Source organism: Hyperolius riggenbachi, chromosome 7 (assembly GCF_040937935.1).
Source record: "Hyperolius riggenbachi isolate aHypRig1 chromosome 7, aHypRig1.pri, whole genome shotgun sequence".
NCBI lineage: Eukaryota > Metazoa > Chordata > Amphibia > Anura > Hyperoliidae > Hyperolius > Hyperolius riggenbachi.
In genome coordinates, this window is record NC_090652.1 from 162,297,405 (window position 1) to 162,319,280 (window position 21,876).

The 21,876-nt window shown below is 43.1% G+C and overlaps 1 protein-coding gene across 1 annotated transcript in view; it reads left to right on the top strand.

The window, feature by feature from the left end:
- FAM234A (family with sequence similarity 234 member A) overlaps positions 1 to 21,876 on the top strand; it is an 89,671-nt gene that overhangs the window by 13,704 nt on the left and 54,091 nt on the right. The window contains exon 2 of the mRNA XM_068244824.1: positions 10,092 to 10,384. Within this exon, the coding sequence (XP_068100925.1) occupies positions 10,120 to 10,384 (265 nt within the window). The 5' untranslated portion in view covers positions 10,092 to 10,119. The remainder of the gene's footprint in view (positions 1 to 10,091; positions 10,385 to 21,876) is intronic.

The following is a 21,876-nucleotide window of genomic DNA, read 5'->3' on the forward strand; positions in this document are numbered from 1 at the left end:
ATCACTACGTGGAAAGAAACCAGAAAACTGTTCCACCACCTACCCTGGAGGGTTTCAGAGTACATGCCACTCTGGGGTACCCCAGCCTTTGAACCTGGCATGCAACATGGAGCCTTCCTTAGATAGGAGGAACAGTGTTTAAATAAACTCAGTCAACTCTTTGAAATGCATAAAGATAGATGGATCACTTTCCACAAACTTGCTCAAACTTGGAAATTACCTAAATCTGACTTTTTAATGTATGGACAGATCAGGTCTTATGTTCAAAAACACCTTGTAGACAAATCTTGCCTAGATGCATTTACTCCATTCGATCTGTTTATGCGACCGGGAGGCGAGATACTATCCCTCTCCACACTCCACCGAGGCCTTCAAAACATTCAGGCACCAAAGTTAGCCCGGGCAAATCTAAAACGTTGGTCCAAATACTTAGATATCCCAAATTTTAGAAGAAAAAATATTGGAGGGAATACAAACGTATTATAGCCTGTGATGGATTGCAGAGAAGCCGCCGCGCGTTCTGACAGTGAGGCGGCGGTATCCGCGCACAGAGCGGTGGTTTCCCCGCAGCAACATGCATCTGACTCGTCTGGACCTAGTAGTGCACACAGATGGAGAGCTACGCGCGCGCGCGCCGCAAGACAGGCTCTTTATGCCAATAGGAGGGTCAGCTGATCGAGGCGGTCAGCTGATCCCAGCTCAGCAGGTGATTGGTTGATGGGAGCTGGGAGGCGCTGTGGAGCGCTTTACTATATATATCTCTTGCTGTTCAGTTGCTGGTTGTCTGGTGTTGCGAATACCTATGTGTTAGCACTCAGACCTTAGTCAGATCCTTCAGGGTGGTGGAACCAGGTGGACCTGGGAATCCACACTTAGCCAGTTTACTGTGTATCATCTGTGTTATTCTCTAGCATAGTTCCAGGGTGTAGAGACCACGGACCTCACACCTCAGGCTAGGAATACTGTGTATCATCTGTGTTATTCCTTAGACCAGTTCCAGGGTGTAGAGACCACGGACCTCACACCTCAGGCTAGGAATACGGTGTATCATCTGTGTTATTCCTTAGACCAGTTCCTGGGTGTGGGACCACGGATCTCACACCCTAGACCAGGCATTATTGGTTATCGGTTTATGAATATATCCTGTCTGTCCCTGGTTACCAAATCAGTCTCCTGTCTCTGTACTTTGTCTGCTTGTGTGTGGCCGACCCGGCCTGCCCGACCTGTCTGGCTGTCACCCTCTCCTGGGGTGCTCAGCCCTCCTGCAGGGGTCCCCTGCTCCTCAGAGGGGGCGCTGCTGCAAAACAGTCAGGGACTCCCCCTCCTGGAGTCCTTGACCACAGTAGAGTCTCTCTCTACTTATTGGACCACCTGCTACCCCGGTGGTCCAATTTGTACCGTTACACCAAACACTTACGAGTTCAGGTGTCCAGAGGTTAGCAATATATCTGTATTATCGGTGATTCTGCAGATCATCAATTATCAGGTATATATCTGTATTCTTGGTGATACTGCAGATCACCAATAATCAGATTCTCTCTGCGTGCTGACACCGATCGTTACATAGCCTAATTATAAACGAATCATGGCGGGAGTCTCACTTACTATTCTTACACCATGCAAAATATGCATTCAATAGTCATTACAAAATTCCACCTCCCCACTATTCCCCAGAGTGCCCTAAATGTAACCTACCAAATGCTGATATGGTCCACTGTATGTGGTTATGCCCAAAAATCATACAATTTTGGGATCAAGTATCTCATCTCCTCAAGCAACTAAAATGCGGTACCCATAATAGAGAACCCCTGCTTTATCTTTTCCACAATAAATCCAACCCTCTACCCTCCCCATCTCAATCTCCTAAATACCCTGATATTTTGCATCTTACTCTGGCAGCCGCCAAGAAAGCTATACTCAATAGGTGAATCTATCCCACCACTCCCACTAACAAGATATCAAGGATGTTCTTCTGGACCTTTTTCTAATGGATAAAGTTGACTCCCTATTACACAAAGAAAAAAATGCCAAGAAGTTTTTCAAAAAGTGGAAACAACATTTTATAACTCTTATATTTACTGCTGAAGAAATCCAATCCCTGGTCAGTCCTTATCGTTATACAGGATGGTACTGCACAGAAGGCCTACATGGCACCCTAGGTGCTTTTAAGCTGACTCCTTAAAAACCGCGAGAGCCTCGGCCACTCCCACAAGGAACAGATTCAGATATTATCCATCTTACAGTCTTCAACGGAAAACCTCATCTACTTTTTACCCCACGAGAGAGCAACCGCAGGGAAGGGGGGAGGGTCAAAGGGTGGGGAGGGAGTTTGGGACTTAAACTTGCTTTTTAGGATGTTACCGCTCTGCTGCATATTATTATTGCTATCAGAAGACTCTGAAAACTCAGTCTCCTAGGATTTGGTTTTCCAGTTTGTTCTGCATTATATATTCATTATGTTGTGTCTAAATGACAAGCCTCTACCATTTCCTGGTTGTAGTTTTCTCATGCATACTGTATGCTTAAAATCCCAAATAAACAAGTTTAAAAAAAAAAAAAAAAAAAAGTACAATGTAGAAAACAAATCCTATGTAGGGTTTAATCGGCCATTGAGCGATGCTATCAATATTATATAAAATATAACATTTATTGAACGCCACTCATGCTGTACCCTTCCTTGAAACATGCAGACAGCTACCGTCTTACCATTTCTAGGATACTAACAAGAATCCTATACAGTATACTCATTAGCACTTTGCTGATTACTTTCTGGGCACACACCTCTCTACCCTACCCTACGTGGATACTTTGAGTATCTGGGAGGATACTTCAGTGCAGGGGTCCCCAAACGTTTTGGGTCGGGGGCCGGAGTATACATAAAATTATGTCTTTGCGGGCCAGACAGTGAAGCCTACCCAGGTGACAACCTGCAGTCCAATTGAACAGCAGTGTCACCTGACTTGGAATTTGATTGGAAACCAGCGAAATTACTGCTTTCTGGCTTCATTCTATATGTGGAAAACCAATATTTAAAGATGTAGCTGACCGCATCTATAATACATTTTGTGTATGGGGGGCCGGTAAAAAAGCTTCAGGGGGCCACATTCGGCCCAGGGGCCTTAGTTTGAGGACCACTGCTTTAGTGTCATGTTTGAATGATATTATGGTTTTATCTCCATCTTCATGAATATCTACTCGCAATTCTGTGCCTCTGAAGAAGTAGCAGTAAAGCTACAAAATGTGCATTAGGCTGCACATTGTACAGTTTATTTACATGATTATGGAGTACATATTATACTGATGTTTATGTACCTGGCTTTTAGCGGTGTTCAGTAAATGTTAGATTTTATATTGATAGTATTGCTCACTGACCTATAAACCCTACATACAGTGGGTTGCAAAAGTATTCGGCCCCCGTGAAGTTTTCCACATTTTGTCATATTACTGCCACAAACATGAATCAATTTTATTGGAATTCCACATGAAAGACCAACACAAAGTGGTGTACACCTGAGAAGTGGAACGAAAATCATACATGATTCCAAACATTTTTTAGAAATAAATAACTGCAAAGTGGTGTGTGCAAAATTATTTGGCCCCCTTTGATCTGATTGTAGTCTGTTGCCTATAGACATTGCCTGATGAGTGCTAATGACTAAATAGAGTGCACCTGTGTGTAATCTAATGTCAGTACAAATACAGCTGCTCTGTGACGGCCTCAGAGGTTGTCTAACAGAATATTGGGAGCAACAACACCGTGAAGTCCAAAGAACACACAAGACAGGTCAGGGATCAAGTTATTGAGAAATTTAAAGCAGGCTTAGGCTACAAAAAGATTTCCAAAGCCTTAAACATCCCACGGAGCACTGTTCAAGCGATCATTCAGAAATGGAAGGAGTATGGCACAACTGTAAACCTACCAAGACAAGGCCATCCACCTAAACTCACAGGCCGAACAAGGAGAGCGCTGATCAGAAATGCAGTCAAGAGGCCCATGGTGACTCTGGACGAGTTGCAGAGATCTACAGCTCAGGTGGGAGACTCTGTCCATAGGACAACTATGAGTCATGCACTGTACAAAGTTGGCCTTTATGGAAGAGTGGCAAGAAGAAAGGCATTGTTAACAGAAAGCAGAAGAAGTCCCATTTGCAGTTTGCCACAAGCCATGTGGGGGACACAGCAACCATGTGGAAGAAGGTGCTCTGGTCAGATGAGACCAAAATGAAACTTTTTGGCCAAAATGCAAAACGCTATGTGTGGCGGAAAACTAACACTGCACATCACTCTGAACACACCATCCCCACTGTCAAATATGGTGGTGGCAGCATCATGCTCTGGGGTGCATCTCTTCAGCAGGGACAGGGAAGCTGGTCAGAGTTGATGCGAAGATGGATGGAGCCAAATACAGGTAAAACTTGGAAGACAACCTCTTGGAGACTGCAAAAGACTTGAGACTGGGGCGGAGGTTCACCTTCCAGCAGGACAATGACCCTAAACATAAAGCCAGGGCAACAATGGAATGGTTTAAAACAAAACCTATCCATGTGTTAGAATGGCCCAAAGTCCAGATCTAAATCCAATCGAGAATCTGTGGCAAGATCTGAAAACTGCTGTTCACAAACGCTGTCCATCTAATCTGACTGAGCTGGAGCTGTTTTGCAAAGAAGAATGGGCAAGGATTTCAGTCTCTAGATATGCAAAGCTGGTAGAGACATACCCTAAAAGACTGGCAGCTGTAATTGCAGCAAAAGGTGGTTCTACAAAGTATTGACTAAGGGGGCTGAATAATTACGCACACCCCACTTCGCAGTTATTTATTTGTAAAAAAATGTTTGGAATGATGTATGGTTTTCGTTCCACTTCTCACATGTACACCACTTTGTATTGGTCTTTCATGTGGAATTCCAATAAAATTGATGCATGTTTGTGGCAGTAATGTGACAAAATGTGGAAAACTTCAAGGGGGCTGAATACTTTTGCAACCCACTGTAGATCTATTTTCTATATTGTACTGGTTGCATATTGTAGTGGTGGCTTATTTTGAGATAGAATTTGTTACATATAATCTTTAGATGTAACTGGGATGCTCATTCGGATTTCGCGGAATTGAAATTTTCACATTTTTGATCGGAAATCTGCATTTTCAAGCGGAAAACGGAAATCCAATATACCGCCACTCGGTAATTTGAGCCGAATCACAGATCTCGGAAGCATTGGACCAATCAGAGAATTCAGAAATTTTCTGCAACGTTTGAATTCTAGAGCAGTCAGAAGATTTTCAGTTTTTCCATTTTTTTTTTTTTTTTTTTTTTTACGCATTCTCAAACCCCTAGAAAATCTGAATTTCTGCGGAATCGGAAATGGGCATTTCTGACTATCCCTAATCACAAGCCATGCTTTTGCTTGATTGTAGCTGTGTGCTTCTATGCTTGAATATTAACAGCAGTCATAGGTAGGAGACATCCTAGGCTTTCTGCCTTGCAGAGACAACCTCTAAAATAATAAGAAAATAAAACCTTGGTACCTACCTCCACTCCCTGGTCTACTTTTACGCTCCTTGATCACAACCTTTATTACATTTAACTTCTTCTCACCCCCTCATGTTACAGCTGCAGTGCAAAGGTCCACATGCTCATGCCAAAACTTTAGTTAAGTGCACCCTCTGCACACAGCTGAGGCAGGTGTGAGCTGGATGAAAAAAAATAAGAAGCTTCCTACAGCTCTTTAAAGGACAACTGAAGTGAAAAGAATACAGAGGCTGCCATATCGGAGCAGTGCTTTTCAGCGCTGCTAGATTTGGGCACAGCCAGCGCCTCCATAGACTACAATAGGAATCATTCCTATTGCAGCGCTCAGTGAGTAACGTCGGCTCCGTCAGAAGACGGAGCCGAGGTTGCTTAAAAAACACAATAATTCGGCCTCCAGCAATTGCTGGAAGCCAAATTATTTCTTTCCCCCACTATCCATGGCGGCCTGGAGGGGGAATAGTAATTAAAACGGCCCGGACTTGTGCAGAAGCAGGATCAGCGTATAACAACTGGATCCTGTGCCCAAGTCTACTGGCGCCGATTTTAAATGTACTCTGCCATATGTATTTCTTTTTAAACAATACCAGTTGCCTGACAGCCCTGCCGATCTATTTGGCTGCAGTAGTATCTGAATAACACCAGAAACAAGCATGCAGCTAGTCTTGTCAGATCTGACAATAATGTCAGAAACACCCAATTGCTGCATCCTTGTTTAGGGTCTATGGCTGAAAGTATTATGCTGGGAATTCACGGGTCGATTCTGGTGCTCAATTCTGCACCCGATCGTTTTGTACACTCGATTCTCTTATCTTCCGCTCGTTTTTCTTATGTTTTTTTCAATTCACTTCAATGATGAATCGAGCGGCAAAACGATTGAACGGTGATCGGACATGTCGAAAATTATCTATCTAACCATCTTATCAGCTCAGAATCAAGCCATGTATTTCCAGCATTAGAGGCAGAGGATCAGCAGGATAGCCAGGAAACAGGTATTGTTTAAAAGGAAATAAATATGGCAGCCTCCAATTCCCTCTCGCTCCACTTTTCCTTTAAAGAGACTCTGTAACAAAATGTTCAGCCTTATTTCCTCTATCCTATAAGTTCCTATACCTGTTCTAATGTGGTCTGGATTACTGCAGCCATTTCCAGTTGCACTGTCTCTGTAATATATCTAATCTTCTTTTCTTTGTCAAGCTTTGTCGACTCAGGGAGGAATGGGCTGCCTCTGTTGTAATAGGGACAAGTTATGCACGTCCCCTCCAGGTTCTGTGTGCTTTGTTTATTCCTCACAGACAGCGTCCCTGCTCTCAGTTTCAGCTTGTCTGTGATGCAGTTTGTGAGGCTGAGGGGGGGGAGGGAGCTGCCTGTCACATGCTGCAAAACTGTGAGAATGCAGATAATTCACTATGTAATAAAAACTTGTACTATACTGTAACATGATAGATAGATCGATAGATATACAGTATATATACATACAAAAATCACTTCCTGGTTAGCAGCCATGTTTTTTGTTTGTAAACACTGCCTAAAACTGGCGATTAAAAGCCAGGATCGTGGCGGAAACGGCAAAGAGGGATCCAGGAGATCACAGTGACTCGATTGGTATGTTTTTTATTGTACAAATCGGACAGTACAGACCCTCTTTAATTTAAAGGCTGTCTTTCCTAGTTTAATTTAGTTGTGTTGAGGAGACTCCCAAAGTTCTGGCATGCCATCTTTACCATCACCTGACCACCCACCAAAGCATGTTCTCCTGCTCTCCATGCTAGAGTATGCAGCGCTAGTCTAGTTTAGGGGACCCTGCAGGAAACCTCATAGGGAAATTCTGCTAACGTGATTGGGTGGAAAGCACCCTTTTGAACTTGGATTTCAGGTTGTAGTAAACTAAGACCTCACTATTTGGCCAATCACAATGCTTCGTGATGTAGAGGTTGCTGTGATTGGAGAACTTTTCCCTATTAGGTTTCCTGTTGGGTCCCTTTAAACTAGACTAGCACCCACATCTGTTGCTATGGAGAGGGGAGCGCGGCATGTCATGGATTGGATTCAGTGGTAGTCTAGTTTAGGGGACATACCCCTCCTTCAACACCTTCAAAAGAGCACTCAAAACTCTACCTCACCTCGACGCTGCCCTAACTCTCTCTGCCAAGAACTCCTTGATGCACCCCCCCCCCCCCCCCCTCCTTTCGTGTCACCACCCCTCCCTCTAGATTGTAAGCTTTTGGGAGGGTCCACTCCCCTTGTGTTTCATACTTGATTCTACACCCTACCCAGAATATGTAAACTTGTATTATTAGCACTACCACTCCAGTGTATGATCTAGCAATGTATTACTACCTGTATTGTATTTTGTATCTTATTGCTTATTACCTGTATTGTTGTATCTATTGACTATTACCTGTATTGTGCTACCAGTCACCCCTGTTTTCATTGTCTGTAATCCTATGTATTGTACAGTTGGCACTATATAGATCCAATAAAGAATAATACCCTGAGTCAGCAGCCTCCTATTGTAATATCATCACTGCTGCATTGAACTCAGCTGCTCCCCTTACCAATAATCGCCCTCAACATGTCAACTGACAACCCCAGCACAATCAGACTGAAGTTTTGGAAATCCAGTGAAAGAACCGCACACCAAGGAGTGTAGATTCTGGTGCTGGAGTTCAAAAGAGGAGTCCGCACACAGGCTTGCCGGAACAATATGCATTTAATGTCCCATCACACACTTGCAATGTATGTCAGACCTGCAAGGCCGACGATCGTTTCGGGGTCACAGAAAGACATTTCTTCTACATGCCTTGACAAAGGGAACCCTTAGTGGCCCTGAAACGATTGTCGACCTTGCAGGTCTGACATATATTGCAAGTGTGTGATGGGACAATAAATGCATATTGTTCCGGCAAGCCTGTGTGAAGCTTTGGAAAGACACTCGAGGGCATCTGAGAGATTCCAGAGTAAAATGCATTATACAAACTGTAAGTAAAGTAATTTATAGTGCATTAAACCCTGGGAAAATCGTAAATGTTATATGTATGCATACATATGTGTTTTAAAATTTACAGTTTTTCGTGACCATTGTCCTTGTAGGTGCATACACAACATCCAATCTTGATTGACCGATTTTACAACTTCATGTAGTATGAGGGTCATCAGATTCATGTAGTATGAGAGCTTACTTTATATTACATGGAAGTGGTAAAATGGCCCATTGAATGCATGTACCAGGCGGTTACAAAAGCCATGGGAACAACCGTTTTTTTAATTGTAATATTTAAAAGTTTTACGAAAAAAATAATAATTTGATATATATATATATATATATATAAGTGAACTTTGACATTGTGCTTGAACTACTCGGTTAAATCAATAACACATTGTCCAGGAATACATCTAAAAAATATCTAGTGTTTAAAGGTTTTTACACACCTTGTTCTAGGTGGAGGCAACCATCTGGGGCCACCCATGCCAAGAACCAAGTGTGTGTAAAGCAGCCCCGAATCCTCCCTGATGCGTTGGCAAGAAATCCAGCCTGCCGGATCACCCTGGCCAGACACCATCGTTCTCCTTCCTTACCCCCTCCTGTTCTGTCATGCACCGTTCATTGTCCCTCTGCCTCCCTCCACAGTAGCAGAATGTGTCACTAACCAGTGATTTAATATGTGTACCTAGATAAAATCAGTTTTTTTGATGTACCACGTGATTTGGAAATCGCATGGTGATTGCAAGCATTAAAATGACAATTTAATCAGCTGGTAAACTGTGTGGTACAGGAACAACAGAAAGCTTATATGCAGCACTGTTAATGCAAAACTGCTTTAAAGTGTACCTGAGATGGATACTTAAGAAAAAAAATCTACATACATTGGACTTCCTCCAGCTCCCTCCAGGCTTATCATTCCCATGTCGTCCTCCATCTCCTTGTTCGTCCGGAAATAGCCCTGGAATATCCACCAATCGGCGCGGGCCCAGTCTGGCCGTGGGCCCTCCCCGTCTCGATCCTGGTGACAGGAGCAAGCATTGGGCCGCGCATTCACAGTAGGCCCCGGACTGGAAAACTTTCCAGGGCCAATTGCAGAAGAACAAGGAGGTTTGGGAGGATGGCATGGGAGTAATAAGCCTGGAGGGAGATGGAAGGAAGCCCCCCGGTATGTCCCCATCCCAGGTTTATTTTAAATATGTTTTTATATTTCATCTGATTGCAGTCTAGCTTTAACCTTGGGTGTGTTGGTAGAAATATTTTTTTTTTTTTTTTTACAGTTAGTTTATTTAGCTTCCTTGCTGATTGTAGCATGTCCTTCAGTGTAGTATTGTAAATCTTTGTAATGGTTGTAACCAGTTGAAAGATTCAATTCAAAAACTTGTATTTATGACAGAAAAACACTTTAATGAGCTATACGCACACAACCATAAAGACTTTGTTTCTTCACAGAGCACAAGTCAGAGGGCACAAACTACAGTATTTGAGTTCCTGTGTCAGTGCTGTGCAGGTGGCCATTATATGCTAGGATTCTCTGAGTGTTATAGTGTTCCTTAGTAATTAGTCTCCTTTCTCTCTTGTAGAAGATTTTCGTGTGCTCCCTTGCCTGTCATGGATAATAAAGATATGGATACTGAAGGCCATCCTTTAAAAAACACAGATGTAATAGTCCAGGAAAACAATGATACAAGTGGAGAGAAGGAAGTCCATGTTACAAAGCCGAATGGAATTTCTCGCATGTCACGAATTCGCACAGCAGCGTTTTTTGCAGCGTTATTCCTTTGTCTCACAGCAGTATTTGCTTTTTCATTTATCATTCCTTGCCCAGTGAGACCCTTTTCTCAGAGAACATGGAGTGTGCACTATGACAATGCTGGTGAGTGAATGGTTTATATTGAAAACTCTGCAATACAAGGAACCGTTGGATTGATTTCAAACAGTTTTAATTTCATTAGAATATTATACTGTACATAGTATGGATAGCAGTGTTAAGAATGATTAAGCAGTTAAAGAAATGTGAGGCAAATTTGCTTATGATTACCTTTATGCTCTATAAATTCACTTAAAACAAAGTCATCCTTATTCTGAAGCACATTTGCTGTAACTGTTCACCAGTAAATGAGCCCCTCTCAAAAAGATTGGTTTTCTTGCCATTAGAAACAGAGGGAGCCAGTAATTTAGTAAGATGTGATTATTATTATTTAGTATTTATATACAGTGCTGCCCATAATTATTCATACCCCTGACAAATTTTGACTTAAAGAGACTCCGTAACAAAAATTGCATCCTGTTTTTTATCATCCTACAAGTTCAAAAAGCTATTCTAATGTGTTCTGGCTTACTGCAGCGCGTTCTACTATCACTGTCTCTGTAATAAATCAATGTATATTTCCCCTGTCAGACTTGTCGGCCTGTGTCTGGAAGGCTGCCAAGTTCTTCAGTGTTGTGGTTCTGCTATGAACTCCCCCTTCCAGGGCCCTCTCTGCACACTGCCTGTGTGTTATTTAGGATTAGAGCAGCTTCTCTCTTCTCTCTTATCTTTTACAAGCTGGATAAATGGTCCTCTGAGCTGGCTGGGCTTTCACATACTGAAGAATTACAGACAAGGGCAAAGCTGTTTGCAGGAAGAAACAAGCAGCCTGAAACTTCAGTGCATGAGAACAGGGGGAAAGAAACACACAAATGATCTCTTGAGATTCAAAAGGAAGGCTGTATACAGCCTGCTTGTGTATGGATGTATTTTCTATGTGTGGACATACTGTACATTAACCTACTTCCTGTTTTGGTGGCCATTTTGTTTGTTTATAAACAAACTTTTTAAAACTGCTTTTAACCACTTTTAATGTGGCGGGGAGCGGCGAAATTGTGTCAGAGGGTAATAGGAGATGTCCCCTAACGCACTGGTATGTTTACTTTTGTGCGATTTTAACAATACAGATTCTCTTTAAAGTTACTCTTATTCAACCAGCAAGTAATTTTTTAACAGAAATGACGTAGTTGTCTCCCAAAAGAGAAGACGATGCATAAGAGGCGTTATTGTGAAAAAAAATTTCTCAACTTTTATTTACATTTGAGCAAAAAGTGTCCAGTACAAAATTATTCATACCCTTCACAAACTGTCAGGGCTGGAACCCACAGGAGCGCTTTTGGCAGCGTTTTGGCAGCACTGCGATACGCTAGCAGTTTGCCAAAACGCTGGGCTAATGTTAATGGATGGGGCAACTTCCACAGGAGCGTTTGCGTTTCCCAGAAACGCAAACGCAGGACCTGCAGCATTTTGGGAGCGTTAGCGCTTCATTGTAAAGTATTGAAACGCTAGCAGAAACGCTCAGCAAAACCTAAACTGAGCGGTTTTGCTAGCGTTTTGTGGTTAAGCACACTGTAACAAAATGAAAAATAATTCACAGGACCAATCAGGATAAAAACGCAAAACGCTAGGCACCCGCTGGGGAAAAAAATACAATGTTGCAAAACACGACCAAAAACGCGCATGAATCCGCTTGCAAACCGCTCAGACAAAACGCTAGCGGTTGCGTTTTGCGTTTGCGGTTTTCAGTGGGTTCCAGGCCTCACAGTCTGTGGGAAAATCCAAAGTTCCATACCATTCCAAATAGTCAAGGATGTTTTAAAGTATCCTAATTGCCCTGATTAATTGGGAACAGCTGTTTTAATCTACTCAACAGGTGACAAACAGAAGCTCTCTGCTGTTGGTTTGTGGACAGTCATGGATAAGACAAAGGAGCTCAGTGAGGAACTGCGGCTGCGCATTGTGGCTACTCACAAGTAAGGAAAGGGATACAAGGCCATTTCTAAATGTTTTCAAGTTCCAGTGGCTACAGTGCAAAGTATTATTAAAAAATACTGCACTGTGTAAAATCTCAGACGACGTGGTCGGAAGCCAAAGTGACACCTGTGCTGGCCAGGAGGATAGTGAGAGAGGTGAAAAAGAATCCAAGGATCACCACCAAGGCCATCTTGGTGAATCTGGGCTTTGCTAGTGGCAAGGTCTCAAGGCAGACAATCCAACGGACACTACACACTGCGGGGTTCCACGGATGCATACCAAGAAGGACGCCACTTCTCCAGATAAGGCACACAAAAGCTTGCAGGGCTTTGCAAATGCTCATCTGGACAAAGAAGAAGACTTCTTGTCTTCTGTGTTATGGTCAGATGAAACAAAAATTGAATTGTTTGGTCACAATGATGTTTCCTTCATTTGGCGTAAAAAAGGAGAAGCCTTCAACCCAAAGAGCACCATCTCCACTGTCAAACATGGTGGTGGAAACCTAATGCTTCGGGGTGTGTTTTTCAGCCAATGGACCAGAGAACCTGATCACAGTAAGCGACACCATGAAAAAAAGAGCAATACGACAACATCAAGCAGACTGAGAAACTTGGCCTTGGGAAACAGTGGACATTTCAGCATGACAATAACCCAAAACACACAGCAAAAATGGTGAAGAAATGGTTAGCAGACAACAAGATTTTGGAGTGGCCCAGCCAGAGTCCTGACTCCAGAGTCCTGAATCCAATTGAGAATCTGTGGAGAGAGCTAAGATCAAGATGATGGCAAGAAGACCCTCCAACCTGAAAGATTTGGAGCTCGTTGCTAAAGATGAATGGGCATGAATGGAGACATGCAAAAAGCTGGTCTGCAATTATAGGAAGCGTTTGATTGCTGTAACAGCCAATAAAGGCGTTTCTATTGACTATTGAGAAGGGTATGAATAATTTTGGATTAGACACTTTTTGCTCAAATGTAAATAAAAGCTGAGAAATTTTTCCCCACAAAAATGCCTTGTGTACATCATCTTATTATCTTTTGGGAGACAATTAAGTCATTTCCTGTCAAAAAATTTCTTGCTAGTTGAATAAAAGTATTTTAAGTCAAAATTTGCCAGGGGTATGAATAATTATGGGCCGCACTGTAGCACTGACAACGTCCGCAGCACTGTACAAAGTATATAGCTTTTGTAAAGTAACTGTCTCTCAGAGGAGCTTACAATCTAATCCCTGAGGGCCCATTCACACTTGCTGATCGCAAAACGCTAGCGATTTTGCTAGCGCTTTGCTCTGGCGTTTTTTTAGCGATTAACGGCAAAAAAAATCACCATTCACACCTGGCAATTTTTTTTTTTTAATTTTTTTTTTTATATAGCGATCACGTTTTGCGCTTCTATAGCACTAAAACGCGATAGCCGGGAAATCACCTGAAAATGGTGCAGGCTACGCATTTGCGTTTAGCGATTTTGGGCGATTTGCGTCGATTAGCACAAATCGCCCAAATGAGAACGTGCCCATAGACTTTTATTACCCTAGCGCTTTGAAAAGTGCTGGCGTTTGAACGTTTTGCCGAAATCGCCGGCAAAACGCTCAAGTGTGAATGGGCCCTGATATAGTCCTATGTCCATTCGCACTCTATGGCCAATTTAGAGGAAATAACTTATCTGTATGTTTTCGGAAACTAATGCAGACATGGGGAGAACATAAACACTCTTTGCAGATAGTGTGATTCAAACCAGAGACCCAGCGCTGCAAGGCGAGAGTAATATCCACAGCGCCATTGTGCCTCCCAACTAAGTATGTGATCCATTTGGAATAATATGGATTTCTGCACAAATTGGTCATAAAATGTGATCTGATCTTCATCTAAGTCACAACAGTAGACAATCACAGTCTGCTTAAAGAGACACTGAAGCGGAAAAAAAATTATGATATAATGATTTGTATGTGTAGTCCAGCTAAGAAATAAAGCATTAGGAGCAGAGACATAAGTCTAACATTTGTTTCCAGTACAGGAAGAGTTCAGACGGACGCTTGCAGAGCGTTTACAGCCAGCGTTCGGGGCTTGGCGTTAAACGCTCCCATTCAAGTGAATGGGAGCGTTTGTACCAAGCTTTCATGCACGTTTGCACGAACGCGGCGTTCGGTTCCCAATTTTCCCTGGCGTTCAAGGAGCCCCTGGAAGCTACATGTAGCTTCCAGGGGCAGTTAACCGCTACGGGTAATGTCCCCCTAGGGGAAGAAAAAACGCGACCGCATCCGAACGCAACGCGAACGCTGCTGAAAGCCCGAACGCATTGCCGCCGCGATGCCAATGAACGCGACGCCTCCAAACGTCCGTCTGAACCAGCCCTAAAGAAACTCCAGTTGTTATCTATGCAAAGTTCTACCACTTTGAAAGTCAGAGAACTCAAAGATCTCTGACTTCTGATTAGGTTATCTCAGCTGTATTGTGTTTTTCTTTTGCAGAGAATAGTTCAGGACAGGTCAAAAGTTCACTGCCTGTTCTATAAAAACATTGAGGGCTTGTTTCCACTGTTGCGACGCGATTTCGGCGGCATTCCGACGCTTGTAAAAACGCATGCGGATGCGTTTCCACATGCGTTTTTACCCGCGATTTCGCATGGCAGGGTGCCATGCGAAATTAACCATGACACTGCCAGGGCAAAATAAAATTGAAAAAGGTGCGAAATCGCACGCGAAATCGCGGGTAGAAACGCATGTAACAAACGCATGCGTTTTTACTATTAAATACATTAGCGGCGATTCGCATGCATTCCACTCGCAGGCGAATTCGTTGGCTCTTTTGTGCGTTTTTTTACCGCTGAAAAAAACGCACCTCAACAACGCTACAGTGGAAACCGGCCCATCCACTTGCATTACATGTGCGAATCCGCATGCATTGGACGCATGCGGATTCGCGATAGTGGGAACGAGCCCTGAGAATGCTGAATAATGTGTAAATTGCACATATTAGAGAATGATGCAATGTTATATATAAAAAAAAAAAAAAAAAAAAAAAAAAAGCTGTATAACTGAAAATAAAAAGATGAGAATATTTTTTTTGCTACCAATGTTCTAGTAATTACCCATACTACACAACCAATTCATGATATCATAATTTTTTTTTCACTTCAGTGTCTCTTTAACCATTTCTGCCGCCCGGACGTGATGCTCACGTCCAGGTGGCTGCTCTGCTGCGGTGCCGCGATTCGGCGCGATCGCGGGCGCGCCCCCGTGCTTTCCCCCAGTAGCCCTGGAATCAGTGAACGGGAACATGGTTCCCGATCACTGATCCGTGTCCCCAGCAGAAAAACCGAAGCGCTCTTACTAGAGGCAAAAAAATGTTTCCCTGTCCCCCTTGTGCTTCCGGTTAGCGAGAAACACAAGAAGAAAAAAATAAACTCAAGGTGGCCATCTTGTGGCCAAATAGTAAAACTACATCTACATATTTTTTACATTACAATTTACACATATAATAACATTAAAAATTAACTGTTTATTTCCCACACCAAAATATTACCCAAATAAAAAAATTTTATGGAAAAAAAATTACAATTAAAAAAAACAAACAAAACAAAACATAAATAGTTACCTAAGGGTCTGAACTTTTTAAATATGCATTTGAAGGGGGTATACTACGAACATTTTTTTTAAATTTATAAGCTTGCAAATAGTGATGGACGCAAAACGGAAAAAATGCACCTTTATTTCCAACTAAAATATTGGCGCCATACATTGTGATAGAGGCAAAATTTAAATGGTGTCATAACCGAGACAAACGGACAAATAAAATACATAGGTTTTAACTATGGTAGCGTTGATTATTTTAAAGCTATAATGGACGAAAACGGAGAAATTATGAATTTTTTTCCATTTTCTTATTAATCCTGTTAAAATGCATTTATAAAAAAAATAATTCTTAGCAAAACGTACCACCCAAAGAAAGCCTAATTTAGTGGCGGAAAAAAACAAGATACAGATCAATAAATTGTGATAAGTAGTGATAAAGTTATTCGCGAATGAATGGGAGGTGAAAATTGCTCTGATGCATAAGGCAAAAAATCCCCACGGGCTGAAATGGTTAAACTAATACCACACAAATAATGAAATGTGTCCATGTTTTTATTGAACACACAAAGTAAACATTCACAGTGCAAGTGGAAAAAGTATGTGAACCCCTAGACTAATGACCTCTCCAAGAGCTAATTGGAGTTAGTGTCAGTCAGCTGGTGCCCAATCAATAAGATGAGAATTGAGGTGTTGGTTACAGCTACCCCGCCCTATAAAAAACACCAGTTTTGGGTTTGTTTGTCCCTAGAAGCATTGCCTGATGTGAATGATGCCTTGCACAGAATAGCTCTCATAAGACCTATGATTAAGAATTGTTGACTTGCATAAAGCTGGAAAGGGTTGTAAAAGTATTTCCAAAAGCCTTGCAGTTCATCAGTCCACGGTAAGGCAAAATGCTCAATGAGGTGAAGAAGAATCCTAGAATGTAAGCTAAAGAGTTACAAAAGTTTCTGACATATGCTAACATCCATGTTAGCAAATCTAGGATGCCTAAGACCCTAAACAAGAATGAAGTTCATGGGAGGATACCACAGAGGAAGCCACTGCTGTCCCAAAAAAAAACCATTGGTGCGCATTTAAAGGACAAATGCAGTGAGAAGAATATGGAGGCTGCCACATTTATTTCCTTTTAAACAATACCAGTCGCCTGGCAGCCCTGCTGATCTATTTGGCTGCAGTAGTGTCTGAATAACACCAATACCAAGCATGCAGCTAATCTTGTCAGATTTGACAAAAATGTCAAACATCTGGTATTGCTAAAAAGGAAATAAATATGGGAGCCTCCATTTACCTCTTGTTACAGTTGTCCTTTAAAGTTTGCAGAAGTGCACGTTAATGTTCCACAGCAGTACTGGCAAAATATTCTGTGGACAGATGAAAACAAAGTTGAGCTGTTTGGAAGAAACACACAACATTATGGCCCATATGCAATTCATTTTTTCACCTGAGTTATCTCCTAGGAGCTAATTTTCATTTTCTCTGTAAACTAAATTTTCAGCATTTTACAATCAGAAACGTACCTGTGAGGATCCGCTCGGCTGCCTGCGCAGGCAGGCAGCCTTTTGACCACTGTTCAGGTCTGCATTCTGCAGGTCTCTGGAAGAGAGACCTTTTGTCAGTTTTGCAGCTTGCTGCTGAGGAATTTGCATACGTTTGTCATGCAGATTGCCTAGCCACATCCTTTGTAGGCTTGTACTATAAATACCATGTGATATCACAGATCTGGGCTGGTCATAAGGGTTAGTCCTGTGAAACACTCCTGGAGTGTCAGCCTTGCTCATTGTTTACAGATTAGCGTAGAGTAATTCCTGGGACTGCACTAGGCAGATTCGCTAGTGCAGTTAGGATTGCATATCTGTTTTGTTTGTCTGTTGCGATTGTTCTGTCCCAGCGGTGGTCGACAGGAAGTCGTTCTGATCCTTGTTCTTGGAGTATAGCTGGAGCAGCTATCTCATCTATCTGTCTTGCCTGGATCGCACTCGCCTTGTGCTAGTGCTAGTGCTGTGGATCCGTCTCTCTCACTTATTCCTGTTTTCGTGTATCTGTCTTGTTTGCTACGAACGCTTGCTGGAGGCTTGGTGAGGTAACCGCTAAGCAAGCGCTCGCGTCCTCTGTTTTATGTTTGTCTGTCGGTGGTTAGTTAGGCGTGCTTGTCTCTGTTGTGCTTAACACGCGGAGACCGCGCATAAACGCGTGCACTGTTGCGAATGAGTGCGGTGTTCGCGTTTAGTTAGCGTTTGTTATTTTCCTTATCTTCTCATTGTATATTTGCTGTGCCTTTGCTACTCTCGTGCTCTGCCTTGCTGTAGCCTTGTGTCACCTCTGGCAATCGCCTCTCTCGCGATTGCGTTCCTACTTAATATCTGCCGTTGTGTATGCACCGTCGCGGGTTGGCGACTAGATTGGTGCACACACATACAACCTGTCCCTTTGCTCATTCTCATTCGCAATCGCTTCTAAGGCGATTGCATTCTCACTCGGTTTCCTCTGTTGTGTGTCCACCGTCACAGGTTGGCGACTAGATTGGTGCACATACATACAATCTGTCCCTTTGCTTAATCTCATTCGCAATCGCTTCTCAGGCGATTGCGTTCTCACTCGGTTTCCTTTTGTTGCGTGTCCGCCGTCGCAGGTGGGCGGCTGGATTGGTGGACATACATACATTCCTCATCTGTGCTTATTCGGTCTGGTGTCGCTGTTAGCAACCGCCATCTCCGGCGATTGCCTTCTCACTTTATCTTCCTGGTTGTGTGTTCATCTTCACAGGGTGGCGACTAGATTGGTGAACACACATACCCTCTGTCGCTTCACTTTCTCTTTCAGGGCTATCTTGCCCTGCGTTCCTTCCCTTCGTACAATTCCTGTCTGGCGTCTGTGGCAGGGCAGAGGAGCTGTTCTTCTGCACTCCACAGCTCCACCTGTCGACAGGAATTTCCCTCTACAGGTGCATTGCACCTTTTGCTGGGTTCCCTCAAATTATACGCTTGTGGAGGATTTCCGCAGTGTCAGCGCACGTCTTGTGCGCTGATCACGGAGAGAATTCCACAATCGTTGCAGTACCCAAAAGATGGTGAAAAAGTACTATCAAATTTATTTTGAGTATTTTCTTGCTTGTTGGTGACTTAAAAGGCCTTTTATGACAAGTTGTAAAAATATCACATAGGAGAAAAGTCAGGAGAAAAAGTTAATTGCATATGGGCCTATGTGTGGAGAAAAAGAGGCACGACACACCGACATCAAAACCTCATCCCAACTGTGAAATATGATAGTGGGGGCATCATGGTTTGGGGCTGCTTTGCTGCATCAGGGCCTGGACGAATTGCTACCATCAAAGGAAAAATGATTTCAATGTTTATCAAGATATTTTGCAGGAGAAGCTCAGCAGAAAATGGGTGTTGAAACAAGATGAAAACCCAAAGCATGGAAGAAAATCAACAGAATGGCTTGAACAGAAGAAAATACGCCTTCTGGAGTGGCTCAGTCAGAGTCCTGACCTCAACCTGATTGAGATGCTGTGGCATGACCTCAAGAAAGCAATTTACACCAGACATGCCAAGAATATTGCTGAACTGAAACAGTTCTGTAAAGAGGAATGATCAAGAAATACTCCTGACCGTTGTGCACATCTGATCTGCAACTACAGGAAATGTTTGGTTGAAGTTATTGCTGCCAAAGGATGTTCAACCAGTTATTAAATCCAAGAGTTCACATACATTTTCCACCTGCGCTGTAAATGTTTACATTGCGTGTTCAATAACAACATGGAAACATTTAATTATTTGTGTGGTATTAGCTTAAGCAGACTTGTGATTGTCTATTGTTGTGCCTTGATGAAATCCAATCACATTTTATGACCAATTTGAGCAGAATTCCATATTATTCCAAAGAGTTCACATACTTTTTCTTGCTACTGTACGTTGGTGGCATGCTATTCTTACCACTAAGTTTCAGTAACCATAAGAAGAGGATTACCGTCTACTTCTGTAAAAATAGCAATCTCCCCATTACTGCCCTACTTAAAAGCTGTAGGCTACATTTACTTTGGGGGTATGCTGTGCGTTGCATCGCACAACATAATCACATTGATATGGTAATGGTACGTTCACAATGGTACGTTCACATAGAAGTGCAGTGCAGCGGATCCATCGGGCATAATGAAAAGCATGCAGTGCAGTACCACATAATGCTGTATGCTTCAGTGTATGCCTTACACTGCATGTAAAAAGTGCAATGCAATGTTTCCTATCCGTTGCATTCATGTTTTTCCAGGAAACGCAACTCAAGTCACCACTGTGAAGATAGCCATACTCTGGTATCTGTGGTCTCAGGTTTTGTAATTAAAGTGGGTCTGAGCTCAGAACTTCCTCTCTGCTCTAAAAGATTAGGAGCAGTATGAAAAAGGGAAAACAAAATCTTTGTTACAATGCACAGAAATCCCCCTAAAAATGCCCTGAAAATTTACTGGATTAACTCTTAGGGAGCAAAGGAAGGGTTAAAGTGAGTCTAAGGCACCTTTAAAAATAAAAAACAGATACTCGCCTAAGGAGAGGGAAAGCTCTGGGTCCTATAGAGCCTTCCCGGTTTCCCCTTCTCTGCAGGCTCCACTGTTAGCAGTCCCCTACCATTCCGTCATGGACTGCTCTCTTCTGAGTTGGGCTGGCTTCAGCAGTCTTTGGAAGCACTCAGGCTTCCAAAGACTGGCCGCACTGTACTGAACACACGCTAGCGTCCTCTCTGGATCACTCACGTGTGTGCAGTACACAGCCGCTGGTCTTCAGCAGTCTTTGGAAGCACTTGGGCTTCAGAAGTCTCCCGCAGCGGGAGATTCAAACAGAGGAGCCTCCGGGAAAACGAGGAGACTCAGAACCTTCCTTCTCCTTAGGCAAGTATCTGTTTTTTGTATTTTTAAAGCAGCTTCAGACTCACTTTAAAGGGAACCAGAGAGGATTCAATATACATACCTGGGGCTTCCTCCAGCCCCATACGCACGGATCGCTCCCACGCCGCCGTCCTCCGCTGCCTGGATCCGCCGCCACCGGGTCCCGTCATTGCCGCGAGTCGGCAAGTCGGCCGGCGGACGCGGCCAATTCTCCGCATTACAGGGTGCTCTCTCTCCATACAGATACGCATGTGGCTGCTTACTGCGCTGCCGCATGCGTACATGTATGGAGGGAGCCCCTGTGATGCGGACAATTGGCCGCGTCCGCCGGAAGTGACGGGCCCGGTACCGGCGGATCCAGGAAGCTGAGGACGGCGGCGTGGGAGCGATTCAGGCTTATGGAGCTGGAAGAAGCCCCAGGTATGTATAAAATCATTTTCTTTTTTCAACCCCCCCCCCCCCCCCCCGTTCCTCTCTGGTTCCCTTTAAAGCATCTGTCTTTTCCTGTATAGCAGCACTGAGGTACTGTGAGTCATTCCTACTGATCATACACTTGATACACTCAACTGTATCTAAATAAACAAACACTGCTCAGTGCAGATGATTTCTACAGCATTTCTATGTGTATGTAATTAACACTTTACAGTCTGTTCTTTGCAAGAGCTTGGGTCCACTCTACACATAGCACTCCAATAGATCTTATTAATAATGATTCCCAGTCAAATTCTATTTATTTTTTGTTTTTAATTCCAAATTTGCAGCAGATTTAATTGATGCCTTCATGTGACATTTCAGTCACAGTTTTGCTACCCATGTGCTACCCATATGTTCAAAAGCGTGTCAGTGCTGGTGCCTCTCACAGTCTTTTCTGGACTGGTTCTAATTCACATCCACATCAGTTCTGAACAGTATCGAATTTATCCACCACAATCGGCCTCTGATCGTCCGGGTACTCAGAGAGCAGAAGTTGAAGCAAAAAGGGGAAACGCATCATAGTACAGTCTGCTAACTAATCTTCATAAGGGGACCACCACCCTATGGGGGCCACAGTCATTATAACGCATGAGTTATGCAACTGACCACTGTGAACCCAGCTTTAATGTTCCCAAAGTCTCTCAGTATTTGTAAATTGC